Source organism: Balaenoptera physalus (assembly GCF_965194825.1).
Source record: "Balaenoptera physalus genome assembly, chromosome: 1".
In the NCBI taxonomy this organism is placed as follows: Eukaryota; Metazoa; Chordata; class Mammalia; order Artiodactyla; family Balaenopteridae; genus Balaenoptera; species Balaenoptera physalus.
In genome coordinates this window covers 17,359,567-17,373,586 of record NC_138882.1, presented here as the reverse complement: position 1 = coordinate 17,373,586, position 14,020 = coordinate 17,359,567, and the positions used below count along the sequence as shown (strand labels likewise).

The 14,020-nt window shown below is 37.7% G+C and overlaps 1 protein-coding gene across 3 annotated transcripts in view; it reads right to left on the bottom strand.

Moving 5' to 3' along the window:
* Nucleotides 1-14,020, bottom strand: part of SPATA17 (spermatogenesis associated 17) — a 193,913-nt gene that overhangs the window by 147,441 nt on the left and 32,452 nt on the right. For all 3 annotated transcript variants that reach the window (XM_082427491.1, XM_082427492.1, XM_082427493.1), the window contains one exon: nucleotides 5,870-5,920. In XM_082427491.1, the coding sequence (XP_082283617.1) occupies nucleotides 5,870-5,920 (51 nt within the window). The remainder of the gene's footprint in view (nucleotides 1-5,869; nucleotides 5,921-14,020) is intronic.

Sequence of the window (14,020 nt, the reverse complement as noted above, 5' to 3'; positions counted from 1 at the left end):
CTGTCACTAGCTATGTGACCTTGGGCAAGATACCTTTCTGCGATTCCATTTTCTCATCTTTCAAATTGGAATCATAATGATACCTACCTCAGAGAGTTGCTCATATCAGACAATATTTAAAATATTTAAAATACTTAGAATGGTGCCTGGAGAGTGGTAACTGCTATTCAATTGCTAACTGTTATTATTATTATTTACCAATGGTTCTGACTTACCAAGATTTGGAGTTACGTGGTATTGCAATCTTGTTCTTGCATATATGCCACAGAGACATATAGCCCTCACTGGCAGTTGGTTTGACTAAGGTATACTCAGGTATCTACCAGCTATATCCATTCACGCTTGGGTAGTAAGTATGAGAATCTGGAACCATTCTATTGGGGAAATGGGGGCCTCGAAAACACAGTTGAGGCTGAATGGACGTATCCCTAGAAATGGAAGAATTAGATATAAGACATGTGCCACTCCATACAATAGGCTTCATCTTGGATGGGGTCAGCCAGTAAACAAAAGCCATAAAGAAAAAAAATCCTAAATGTCGAGAACCATGAATCAAAGTACTGGAGAAAAGGAACAAGTAAAAGACCTTAGGATGGATGAAATAATTCCACTAAACTGCACTTTTTTTTGCTACCTGTGGATATTTATAAATGGGCTTTCTACACATAAAGTAACTTTGCCTTTCGTCTTTATATTATTAGAAAACTGATTCTCCAAGCCCTGTGTTTGGAGGGTCTGAAGTGACACCCAAGTGCTTAAGTAGATGCTCACTAGTATCAGAAATGGAGGGTCAGTTCTACGCCAGGCTGTAAAAAGATACACAATCGTACATCTAGGTGGAACAGGGAGAGCAAGAAGTTGAGTAGATGAATCAACCATGACATTTGTATAAGATACTAAAAGCTGTTCAAAGAGTGAGAACTGAACAAAAAAAAGTTGGAGGCCAAATTTAAATGAGATCCACAGAGCAGCAGCCAAGATGCTAGAGGAAAAGCAGAACCTTAATCTGGAGTAGATTCAAATTAAAGACCAAAAAGGCAATAATGTGTCGCACGGAGAAACAGGAGGAATAGGGCCCCAGGAGCTAAGATAAAAATTTACTGAGCAATTTATTGCTGTATTAATTGACTGTCACTGGCTTAGCTGCAAATCAGTCGCAGGGGTTTTGTACAGGCACACTGTGGGTTCTGACAGCAGCTGATATCATAGCAAGCCTCCTTCAAGCCTGTACCTGTTATAACACTTTAGCAACGTCACAAAGCTCATGAGGTCTTCCATTCACATATGAACTGCATTGAGCAAATATTACCTTCTCATGTCCAGTTTATCCACACCACCTAGCCTAGTCGGGCACTCAAAAAAGCCTTAAAGATCTACCAGCAAAGGCTTAAATAATTTCCATCAAGGCCGCCAAGGGACCTAAACAAAGAATATTTAAAACAAACAACTTTTTTACTCCTTGTTTAAAAAAGCATGAGCCAACGTTCATTGATTTATTCACGGACATTTATTTAACAACCTAGTATAAGCCAGGAACTGTAGATACAAAGACGAAGAAGATAGGATCCGGGCCCCAAGAGACTTACAGTGTTTGGGGGGGGGGGGGGCGGGTGGACACAGGCATGTAAATTAGTAAGGATAATAAATTGTTACAGGTTCTACAACAGAAGTATGTTGATGGTAAAATAGGGACATTAAAAAAAGGAGAGTGATCAATTCTACATGGGTAGGGGGATGGTAAAATCTTTAGAGAAAAGGTGACCTTTTAAAAAATAAAGGCAGCAAATCAAGATATGAATATCTATGACATTAAATAATCACATACATATAATTTACTCTTCATTATAAAAAAGGGACATCTATTTAGGAATGGATTAGCTACAAATGAAAATTTTAAATTCCTTCTCTTTTCAGAAATGCTCCACTAGCCTCTTTGACAATTGAATATAACTTGTCATGCTAGGAGTCAATAGTCAAATACATAATTTGCAATTGACTCAGTATATGAGACAGAGTAAGACAAAAGTTTTTTTATTTTCTACTGTATGATTTAGGTGCATATATAAAAATATATCTGTCTGAATATTACTGGCCATATAGATTTCTGGTAGTTATCTGTTACTCCTAGAAATTCTTCCACCTGTACACTCACTGCCACCCACATTTTAATCAGTTAAAGGGTAGCTCTTTTGAGCAAAGTTACTTCATAGCTTAAAAACTGAAAAGGCAGAGTTGTAGCTAGTAGAAGTAAAACTTCAGCTGCTGGTATCAAGCTAGGGTTGTAATCTTCAGATGTGTACGCCATGAAGGTATGTGGACCACACATTGGTCTCTTCAGCCTCTCTTTCCCGCAGAGAGACAAATTTTCAGAGCACCATCTTGCAAAAAATCCACTTACAAATAGAGTTGTCCAAGTCCATTACAAATAAGTTCAGCTCCAGTCATGTGATCACTCAATGCTAAAAATTAATCTTTGTTAGGTAATCACATCTGCCTCTGTGCCAGCAAGCCTCATTCCTGATTCCTCATTACCAAGTTACCAAATTAACTCATCCAAACCTCTGAAGGAAGTCTTTGAACATCTTTGTAGAGAAGGGTTTCTATTATAAATTTCCCACAGTAGTATTTACATACTCCACAGAGCCTTGCAAAAATTCCTGAGTGTCTTTAGTGGATCATTTCAACCTCTAGGTAATGCTCAAGTCTTCCTTCCCTTTGCTTTAATGACCATTGAATTCCCACCTCTACCCTTCTCTCCTGGAATGTGTCAAATAAAAAACAAGCCTGGGGCTTCCCTGGTGGCGCAGTGGTTGAGAATCTGCCTGCCAATGCAGGGGACACGGGTTCGAGCCCTGGTCTGGGAAGATCCCACATGCCGCGGAGCAACTAGGCCCGTGAGCCACAACTACTGAGCCTGCGCGCCTGGAGCCTGTGCTCCGCAACAAGAGAGGCCACGATAGTGAGAGGCCTGCACCGCGATGAAGAGTGGTCCCCGCTTGCCACAACTAGAGAAAGCCCTCGCACAGAAACGAAGACCCAGCACAGCTATAAATAAATAAATAAATAAACCCAAAGTTAAAAAAAAAAAAAAAAAACCTGGACCTAGCAAGGAGAGACTTGATTTGAAAGAATTACTGCAAGAAAGAAGGGGTGAGTGACTCCTGCAGGGGTAGAGGTGGACTATTGCGATGAGGAGAATCTTTGACCATAAGATTTGCAAACACGGCGAAACTTAGGCAAAAAGAGTTTTCCTTTAATAGGAAGGTGTGAACAAGGCTGGAAAGAACCTGATGTGGGGAAGTGGGATAAAAGGGTGGCATAATCATATAGGAGATCTGAGAATGCTTTACCCTGAAGCCCATTCTCAAGAGGAGGTACTAAGGAGATGCCGTATGCTGGCTAAAGTTCAGGGACCTAGGCGAAGGAGAGAACCTTAAGCATAGTTTGGTTAATAAACATGTTTTTTCCAGTTGATCGATGGAGACAAGCAGTTCAGCTAATCATTTGTGAGGTTAAGAAAATGGGAATTTGGGGGACTGTGTCTGGCCTTGTCATAGGTAAACAAGGGACCATCCACAGCTAAGTCATATGGGGAAGGGTGGATTTTTTTGCAGTAAGCTGTTTCCAAAACACAAAAGAGTTGAGGGGGAGGAGTTTAAACTTTTCTGTTTTCTAGGATCACAGGACTTAGGGAGAGTTCAACATTGTCCGCTGATGTTAAGCAAAGATGAGGTAACCCTGGGCAATACTATTAGGTGTGACCGAGCAGGACCCTATGGGGTCTTCCCGGAACTGACCCACACCCCGCGCCCTCCATCTGCCTCTTGTCTGTAGAGAAGCTTTAGCCTCCTAGGCCTTCCCCAAGTTCCAAAGAGTAAGTTTAATCAGAGAAATGAGAAAATGCAGAAAGAAAGGAAAACAGTCAAGCAAGACAAAATAATAATAGTTTAGCCATTAAACAAAGTTAAGGACCTTTAGTTCCTCCTCAAGGACTATAGATAATATTCTGAGCCATATGCTTTGAGCTGTTTTGCAGATACTGAACCCCCCACCAAGCAGAAGAAGTTAACTGTATGTTGCCCGCAAGCACGGAGACCCCAGGCCGTTGGAACCAGAAGGGCGATGATGTTGACTCCTGATGACCTCACCACCAACCAATCGGAAGAATGTTTACGAGCTGATCACACACCCCACAACCCCCCTCCCTCACTCTGTCTTTAAAAACCTTTCCCTGAAAGCCTTCAGGGAGTTCCAGCCTTTTAAGCACTAGCTACCGGAACCGTTGCTTGGTGCCTGCAATAAATGCTCCACTTTCCTTCACCACAACCCGGTGTCAGTAGATTGGCTTTACTGTGTATGGGCAAGAGGACCCAAGTTTGGTTCAGTAATGTTAGGAAATGTAGCTTTTAGTATGATGTTAGAATAAGTCAAAAACACTGCCTTCTGAGTGGCTTGGTTTGATATGAGTTTCTTAGATATACCCCGTCAAGGTAAAAGGAATCTTAATGATTCAAGCCAGATCAGAATTCAATACAAAATTTGGGGCTAAATAATAAACAAGAGAATGCATTTTTCTAACCCTGACTCCTGTGCCTCTGTCTCCCTTGGTGACCTATGGTGATCTATGGGGACGTCTAAACCTCCCGCCATCAACTGCTTTAGGTCCTCCGTCTTTTTATTGCTTTTTACTTTGCAGACGTATCTGACAAAGGGCATGCAGAAAAGAAAAAAATCTAACACTGTTTTAGGCTCAGAGGTTAAGTCTTTGGCAGAGCTCTACAGAGAATCAGAATCTCCTAAATTCCCAGACTCAAGCATTCCCGTTAAAAGATGAAAGCCACATTATTTTCTTATATTACTGGATTTCTAAGAAAGGTAAATAGAGCCCAGTGCATCTGGAGTATCTGCCTCTGGAAAAGAAGCAAAAAAGATCTACTTCTTCCTCTTCTTTTTTTCCCTTACACTACAGAACCACCGAGAGGTAGACAGATACTAGAGATCTGCCCTGGGCTGGGCTCCAACACACTCACATCTGCATAGGAAAGTCCCTTCCCAAAGCAGTGTAAGTCAGCAAAATAATGTTAATTCAACTTGCCTTAGTTCAACACAGGACTTTCAGAAGGTATTTTACTATCTTTCTTCACCCAAAATAAAATCCGTTATTAGCAGAAGCAAGAATTAATAGATTAATGAGAGAGAATATAATAGGGTAACATTAAAACATAGGTTTTAAGGACATTGATGAAATTCACTTAAGTAATTTCCCCATTTATAATAGCTTCACAATTAAGCTAAAATCATATTGTCTGATACAAAAGAAATTATACTTTTGTCGTGGTTCTTCCCCAAATCTCAGCAGAAACCAAGGAAGCCTCATAATCGTTAAATTCAGCTTCCTATTAGGCAAATAACACATAAAAGTGAACACAGAAATGATAGAAATAAAACTTCTAAGCTGGAAACTGACTTTATTACTGTGAAATCATATGAATAATATCTAATTGATTTGTATTGGGCAGGAATCTTATATTCCAGAACCATGCTCATCTATTTATCACAGTATTTTATATGACATATGGAAACTAATACATTGCTTCATTAATATTTACAGTCTTTCTCTAGTCATGGCTCAGAGATATTTAACATTCTAAAACATAAGCATTGATAATTACATGTTTTACATTTTACTCTAATTTTTAATACTGCCAAGACTATTTAGTACAGCTAACTTTTTAACTATGTACTCTTTTCTCTCTTTACCATTAGCATATCAATCAAATTTGCATTATTCTGGTTTGCTCATTTTATTAAAAGCGAATTCAGGGCACAATTGACTTTTCATTTGTTTAACAAGTGAAGAAATATTTACCCTGACAGCCATTGCATTGTAGAGATTCATCTTCATAGTGTAATATGCTAACTGTGAATCGAGAAAAAAAATAGATGGCATATATTTTAGTTTCACACAAAGACAGTGCAGCCTATTTTTACATATAAAAGATAAGAATCTTTATACATAATACATAATAAGAGTTCCATGCTTAGAAAAATGAAATCAAACTTTGTATTGAAGAAATAGGCTTCCTAATACATAATGCAGGCTTAACCAGAAAAATCTATGGTAGTCAAACTAGGAGCTAATGGAGATATATGATCATAAAATGCTCTCCGCTGAGTTTGATAATCAATGGTGCTCTACTGAGAATAGAATAACAAAGCAGAAATATTCACAAGTGCTGGTGACATGTAGTATTGTATGATTTATTCACTGGGGTTCTTTTAGCCAAAACTCACAGAAACATAAAAGGAATTCATATTTCAAGACGTCTGGTTTAATGAAAAATTCAAAGAAATGCTGTCTTCAGTTGAAATCGTTCAAGGATATGGATGCAGTGATGGAGCAAAATTGTGCCTTCCAACCATCTGTACAAAATGTTATGTACTTAGCTGCCTCCTGAGTAATCCTTGGGAATTTTGTTTCATTTAATATTCATTTTAACACCATAAAATCATAAATACAATGATATCACGTTACAGCAAATCCCCTGACATAATGAAGACTTCCTAAAGACTTGGTTTCTTTCTAGTAGAGACACATTTGTCTTTTAATGCATGAATCTCTGTGACAGTAAATAATCATTTAGCAACATAGCTTATTTCAATGAAAATATTGTTTTAAATAAAACTTCCACATCTGCTCTTTCAATTAAAAAGATACAATTAACATAATTCATGACAGTACAATAAACATTGAAATACATATTTTTTCCACACAAAATACAACTTTATCCATTTTATTCAGTCAAAACTCATCAGACTAATATAAACTTGAACTTAGGTAATAGGTGTTATGTTTCAGCAAAAATCAGAGATAAGTGCCTTAGCCTTTTATACAGGGGTTTTCTTCCCTGCAACAAACAGGAATTCATACAAAAGGGTTTCACTGTAATTAGTATTGTTTGAATTGCCTGATCTGATCCAAAGCAAATTGTCTGTGGAGAGCAGCAGGGCTGGATTAGTTATCAACAGTCTGAGCAGTTAGGAAACAGTTGGCTGCAATATGTTATTTACAAATGAACACATTGATGTTACTTCATTTTAAATTCTCTTTCTTCGTTATGGCAAGCAAGGCATAAATCTTGGTGTTTGAGGTCAACTTAAAATATTTACTTAGAGTACTTCTTCAAGGCAAATATAACCATTAAATATTTTTACACAGAAGAAACATATTGGAAATTACATATTTGAGAAAGTTGGGTTCAGAAAAAGACATTGTTTCTTATCTTTTTTCATACTGCTGTGCAGTCAGCAGCAGTGAGCATTAGCGAGCTTTCAAGCCACAGACCTGAGTTCAGGTCCTGACGTTGCTCTTACCAGCTGTGCGGCTTGAATAAGTTACTTGAAGTCACCCAGTCTTGACTTCTAGCCTTACAAAATGGGACATCACATACTCCATGGAGTTCTTGTGAAGAATAAAATGAGATAAGGTATTTAAGGTGCTTGGGACATAGCTGATGGTCATTAGGAAAGGGATCATCACTGTTATACATTTTGCGGCTAAAAGTATGTAATTTAACTATAAGTAAAATTCCAAAAGGTATAAGAGGTTAAATTTTATTTTGAACAAAGAAGAGATATAGGTTTGAGCCTAAGAATTTTGAATTCTATAGTTAAAAGATGGGAAAGCACTTTGATTCCAGGTTATCATTCTCATGTGAAGCAAAGATGGATGTTACATTGACTCTCAATTCTATAGCCCAGATCTGAAAGTACCACAAAAACATGTGAGAAAACATTGTGTGATCCACTTATATGAGGTACCTGGATTAGTCGAATTCACAGAGACAAAAAGTAGAATAGTAGTTACCAGGCACTGGGGGAAGAGGAGGAGCTAGTGTTTAGTGGGTACAGAGTTTCCCTTTACAATGATGGAAAAGTTTTGGAGATTGTTAGTGGTGATACTTGCATAACAATGTGAATGTACTTAATGTCACTGAACAGTACAGTTAAAAATAGTCAAAATGATCAATTTTATGCTATATATATTTTACCACAATTTTTAAAAACACTAAAAAATCATTTGTGAATGTGAATCATGCATTTCCATAAGCTACCTATGAGACACATTGGACACTTTGAAATTTGGTAAAATACTGTCTAAGTCTCTATATTTCTATTCTGAGCAGTGATGATTATTTGTTATACTAATATTTGTTCTTTTGGTTACATGAGTAGTTAAATTATAATTCATACAAAAACCCTTGTTCTTAATATTATTTTCCAGGATTCTGTCCTAAAAGTTTTTTTTTCCATTCCATGGAGTTGGATAAGCAAATATATCACAGCTACTAAATACTGGTAACATATCCAAGAATGACAGACTATAGTAATTCATCAGCAGAGAAAAATCCCAAAATTTTCCTTACTATATATTAATTTCCTATTTTATCATTAAGGTACCAAGTCTATTTTAAAGAGGAAGACTAAAGATCTGGGGTGAAAATCAAGCATAAAAGATGATAGTTTCAATGTAATGAAAACATGATGCTCAATTATAGATGTTTCCCAACTATTTGTTGACTAAATGAAGGAAGGGGAAAAGAGAGGGAGAGGGAGAAAGAAAACAGGGAGAGAAGATAGAGTAGGAAGAATTCCTGGGATGAAAAACAGCATTTGAACACTAAATAAACCACTTGTTCGCCATATGGCCCTTGTCATGTCACCTAGCTCAATTTTCAGAAGGCTTCTGAAATTTTTTCTGGAAGTTGTATTCCTTTTAAAAACGATTTTCTGAGTGGTCAGTATCCATGTGGACCTTTTGGACAGGGCTGCTGTTCAATGGGATTGGACCATGATATAGATGGGAGCATGTCTCATGTTCTGAGTTTCCGTTTTTTCTACCAGGTGAACTACAGTGCAGAGGCGGGGGTGGGGATAGGTTAGAACCACACTCTTAGAGGTCAAGTGATATTCAAAGCTCACCGCACCAGGTCCCAATTTTGTTCTCCAATTATCTCCCACCACGCCACTCCTTTAAACCTCAATCTGATCAAATTTTTATCTTTTCTTCTTCACGTCCTACTACTCCCCTTGCCTAAAATGTCTTAATCATCCTTTCCTAGCTGTCCAAATCCTCTGTCTCCTGCTGTTCTCACAAACATTCATAGGAGAAACCACCTTTTCTCCCCCAGTCTAAGGAACAGCAACTGGAAGAAGCTGCTGGCATTCTCTCGGCTCCAGTAGATACTTTCAAACCATTTCAAACCAGCAGGAAGTACTCCTTTAGAAGCAACAACAACTACCACGACAAAAACCCAAAGAACAAAAACCCTCAGTTTACTCTCAAGCTTTTCACATTTATCACTCTCTCTCCCTTTTTGGTGTTGTCACCCGTCCTCAGGTCTCTAGGTACACTCTCCTTTCCCCTCCTCGCCTCCCCTGACCTACTCCAATAATACGCTCTAAACGTTTTGACACCAAGCTAAAGGTCTTATTCTTCACCACAACTCCTGCCATATCTTGAGGCTTTTCAAATTCACATATACAACACACTCAATTACCTGCTCTCACTATTGCCTGCCTTTCCCAGTCGCAATGACATCCACTTCCCATAGCCATGTTCCAGACCCTGTGAACTAGAAATGTTTCTCCTCTTAAGTCTTAAACTCAGATTGCAAATTCTTCTCCTTAAATCCCTGATGGCTTAATTTCTATTAAAGGCTTTTCCACCTAGTAGACAGATCTAGTACAGGTATGTCCTTCTCCTCAGTTTCAAGTTCCTTCTTCACGTATGTTTATATACAATGGCTACATTGATATTTTGTTAATGAACATATCATAAATTAACTAATCTTTCCACTATTGTTGAGCATTTAGGTTGGAAACCAAGAAAACCGGAGTTTCAAATGGTCAATCATTTTCAAAAACAGAACATTTAAAGTAATACATACTTATAATAAATTTGAGTAATACATCTATATGAACTTGACCAGATCAACTGGCTTTATTTGCTAGACTGGGCAATACAGAGGAAATATTTGCATCAAAGTGATGACTCTGGAAACTTTAGAAGCCATGCACATATGGATAACAGATCTGGGGAGCCTGTGCCTTTGTTATTTTCCACTTCAGTGCCATCCTCATTTCATAATTTTGAGTATGATCATTAAAATGATTTATTATCAAATAATCATGAGTATTTTGTACATATGCTTTGCCTTGTTTGCTGGCAACTGATACCAATCTGGTCGCTATCAACAGCCGATTGTTAAAATAACCTTCCGTCTTCCACACACGCAAAAAATTAAAAGCCAATTATATTATTTTTCACCGTTATTATTAATGTAATCTTTAAAAGCAAGTAAACTAAATCTAAATCATATTATTATAATGAAAATATGTTAGTAAAGTTTTAAATTTATATTAGAAAAGTCAGAGTCTTAAGTTATCCAGCCTTTGGTATTTATTTAAAATGCCAGATCCTGAGGGGAAAAAATAGATTATGTTTCAGTTTTCTGCTCTAACACTAAAGAGTGATAAATGTTGCCTCATTAACATATAACTGATTTGGAAGCCTTATAAAGAGATTTATAAAGAGAGTTGGGCTATAGAAGGAACATTCATTTATCTAATGAAGAGAAATAAAAATGTACGTACAAGCAACTGTGTCAAACTCATCAGTTTTAAAAATAATGACTGAAATTTTATGTATTTTAACTATCCATTCAAAAACAAACCTGCTGGTATTTATCATGACAACGCAAAATGGGATTTGATAGCAGATGATATCCTTTGTTCCATTTAAAGTTAATAGAATTTCTTTCCATTGTTACTCTTTCAAATACTAATCAAATATGAAAACTTTGTGAGAAGAGCAGTAAAATGATAAGTAGTATATAAGTACTGTGAGCCTTTTCAGCAATAAATTAAATTATTTTTATAATTTGAAGAATAATCTATTTTTAATGAGAATTATCTTTATAAATTAATCAGTTCTACCAGAGGCTATTAATATACTTTAACAAAAAGTTTTAACCAAGTTCTGTTAATGTGGTGCCATATATATGTTATTCACCGAATGATCTCAATTTAAAAACATAACATTGAGCTGTTTAGAACTACAGTTATATATATTTATTTCACAATAATGCATATAGAATTAATCACGTATATCAGGGTAGCTGCTCTCAGAGTGTGGTGACTAAAAATAGTGTACTTGATATTAAACATCATATAAACTATATAATGGGGAAATTGAAAAGGATAACAAGATGCATACAGCTGTCCTATTAGGTTATATTGATGAATTCACTCAGGTAACGCTCAAAGTGTTAGTTTTCCGAAAGAGGCAGATGAAATATTTGAACATTTTTCTGGTACTATCGCCTACAGAAATAACTATTTTCACTTCACCATTTATGAAATAAAGCAAAAAGTGGTAAGGACAAGCTATATAGAACATTATACAGTTGAAAACAAGAAGGGGACCAAAACAGTAGGACCATTTGAGTATCCAATGGGAAGTGCAGGTTGCAGTAAAATCATAGCAGGAATTCAGGAGGTCTGGGATGCACGTGCACTGAACACACACACCAGGTGACTAGAAATCCATTGTTAATAAAAAAGAAGAATCAGAGCACATCCTCACTAACAGGGAAAGGTTTTTGAGGTTGTGAATCAACAGTCCTCGGTCCCTACGATGGACAAATTTGGGCTATGTCGCCAGATACAGCAGCATGAAAGTCAGCAGGAAGACCTGAATGGACATTGAAAATTAAAATAAACAAAAACAATAGTCATCCAGGAAGCAAAAGAGAATCAAATCAGAAAAGAAAACTGGAATGGCTCTGTTATCGTGGGTTAGTGAGGGCACCATCGTGGAGAACGTATAACACTATAGGACTGGATAAGTTGACTGGTGTTGCTGTGAGAATTATTTAAAAGCTGGATAGAAATATTCTCGTATAGTAGAATTTTGAGGGAGGCTGTCTAAAATACAGAACTTATCTAAAGAGATCCTAGGACTTCTGACTTTCCACAGTTCACTTTGTTTGACCTTTGCCACACGTGAGACTGTTGATAACTCCAAGTTTTCTAACAGTTTTCTCCTCTGCTTCCTGTGATATTGTGTCTCTGTTTTTCTGTTATCTTCCTATAACTCCCTTCCTCTGCCTAAATCCTACTAATGCATTCCACAAGCCTCAATCCTTGGCCCTCTGCTCTACTGCTCAGATACTTTTCCATCAGGTAGAAAATCCTGCCATCTTATAATGATGGCTCTAAAACCTTTATCTCCAGCTCTGACTCTTCATCTAAAAGTCCTCTTTAATAAGCTTTTGTTGAGTGCTAATTATAATGTGCCAGACACTCTTCCGAGAGATAGCAAAATTGCCTTACAAGACACCACCACATGGAGGTGTCCTAACATCACCACAAACTCAAAATCTCACAGCATCTTTTTGTAAAAGCTTCACTGAGTGTCCCATTCAGAATGTTTTCTTATCAACATCCATGCTTTTGTTGTCATTACAACCATTAATCAGCTTTGCTGAGATAAAAAATGCAGCTATCTTACTAGCTTATAAAACAAAAAGTTTATTTCTTACTCACATTACACGTGGGCTAAGTTTCCCTGTGGCTATGGCTCACAACACATGGCTTAGCCCAAAATCAATGAGACGGGGAGGAATCATTCTTTTATGAGGAGGCGGGTAGGGAAGAATTTTTGGCACACGTGGATACCAATCACCAGCTAGGTTGACCATAGCGAAGCCTTCCAACTTATATCCCGGTGAGTTATGAATTTATCCAGTTAGCAAAAAATTCTACAGGCTTTCTATGTGACATTTACTGTGATCGTTTGAGATATAATAAATAGAATAGTCATTGCAACTCAGGAGCTCCCAGTCAAATAAGAGATGTAAATAAACAAATGGGTCACAGTGACACAAACACCTACAGGAGTAAAGCATGAGGAAGGCACACCTAGTATCTGCAGTCTCCTACCATTCTATACTCAGCCTCAGGAGATCCGGAAGGTTAATCCTAAGTAAAGTCTTGAAGGATGAATAGGTATTCAGACCAATGGGAGGCAGGTCAGAGTGAAGAAGGGCATTCCAGGCAGAGTAAACAGCATTTGCAAAAAACCTGTAGGGCATGGCGTATCTTGGTGTATCATGGAAAGTGGTTTAATGTGTCCAGAATATGTTTATACAGGTTTAGCAAGACGTGAGGTTAGATAAGCAATCATGAGACTATGAAAACGTGACCTGTCATGTTGAAGAGTATGAATTTTGTGCTGTACGCTACAGTGAGGACTGTGGGTATGGGAGTGAAATTATCAAGTTTAGGTTGGAATCAAGAGATTTTCTGAGGGACAATGCAAAGTATTTGATGACTGATGAGAAAGAGGGTGGGGAAAAGAAGGTGGTGGGGAGTCAAGGATGACTGTGGATTTCCAGCTGAATGGTTGTACCATTTACCTGAATAAAGGAATATAGAAGGAGGAACAGATTGGGGGTAACTGAGGGACCTCCAGAGAAGACTTTTAGTAGGTACTTAGCATATGGATCTGCAGGGATCAGGAACTGAGAACCTTAGGCCCATCATCTAATCACCCTGAGCCTCCATGTCTCCACCTATAAAATGAAGATAAAACACCTGCATGTTCTACTTGACAGACTGTTACTGGAAAATATGAAACAATGAATGTAAAACATGTGTTTAAACAAGAAAGTCCTTTAAAAATGTAGGAAGTTATTTTACTAAAGTCACATTCAGCTCCTTACCAACCTGCCGCTACTCCTCAAATACTCTGAGCCACCTAGATCAACATCCGCACCATTTCCTGTTACACCATGCTCATTCCCAGTTTCAGACCTTCATTCACGCTGTTCCTAACCGAAATGGCCTTCCCACTCCCCAGGCTACAGTCTACTGAGGCCCGAGGTTCAGTGCAAGTCTCACCTCTTAGACTTTTGGAGATAGCATTAACTTCTCACCTGAGCGCTTATTACTTGCC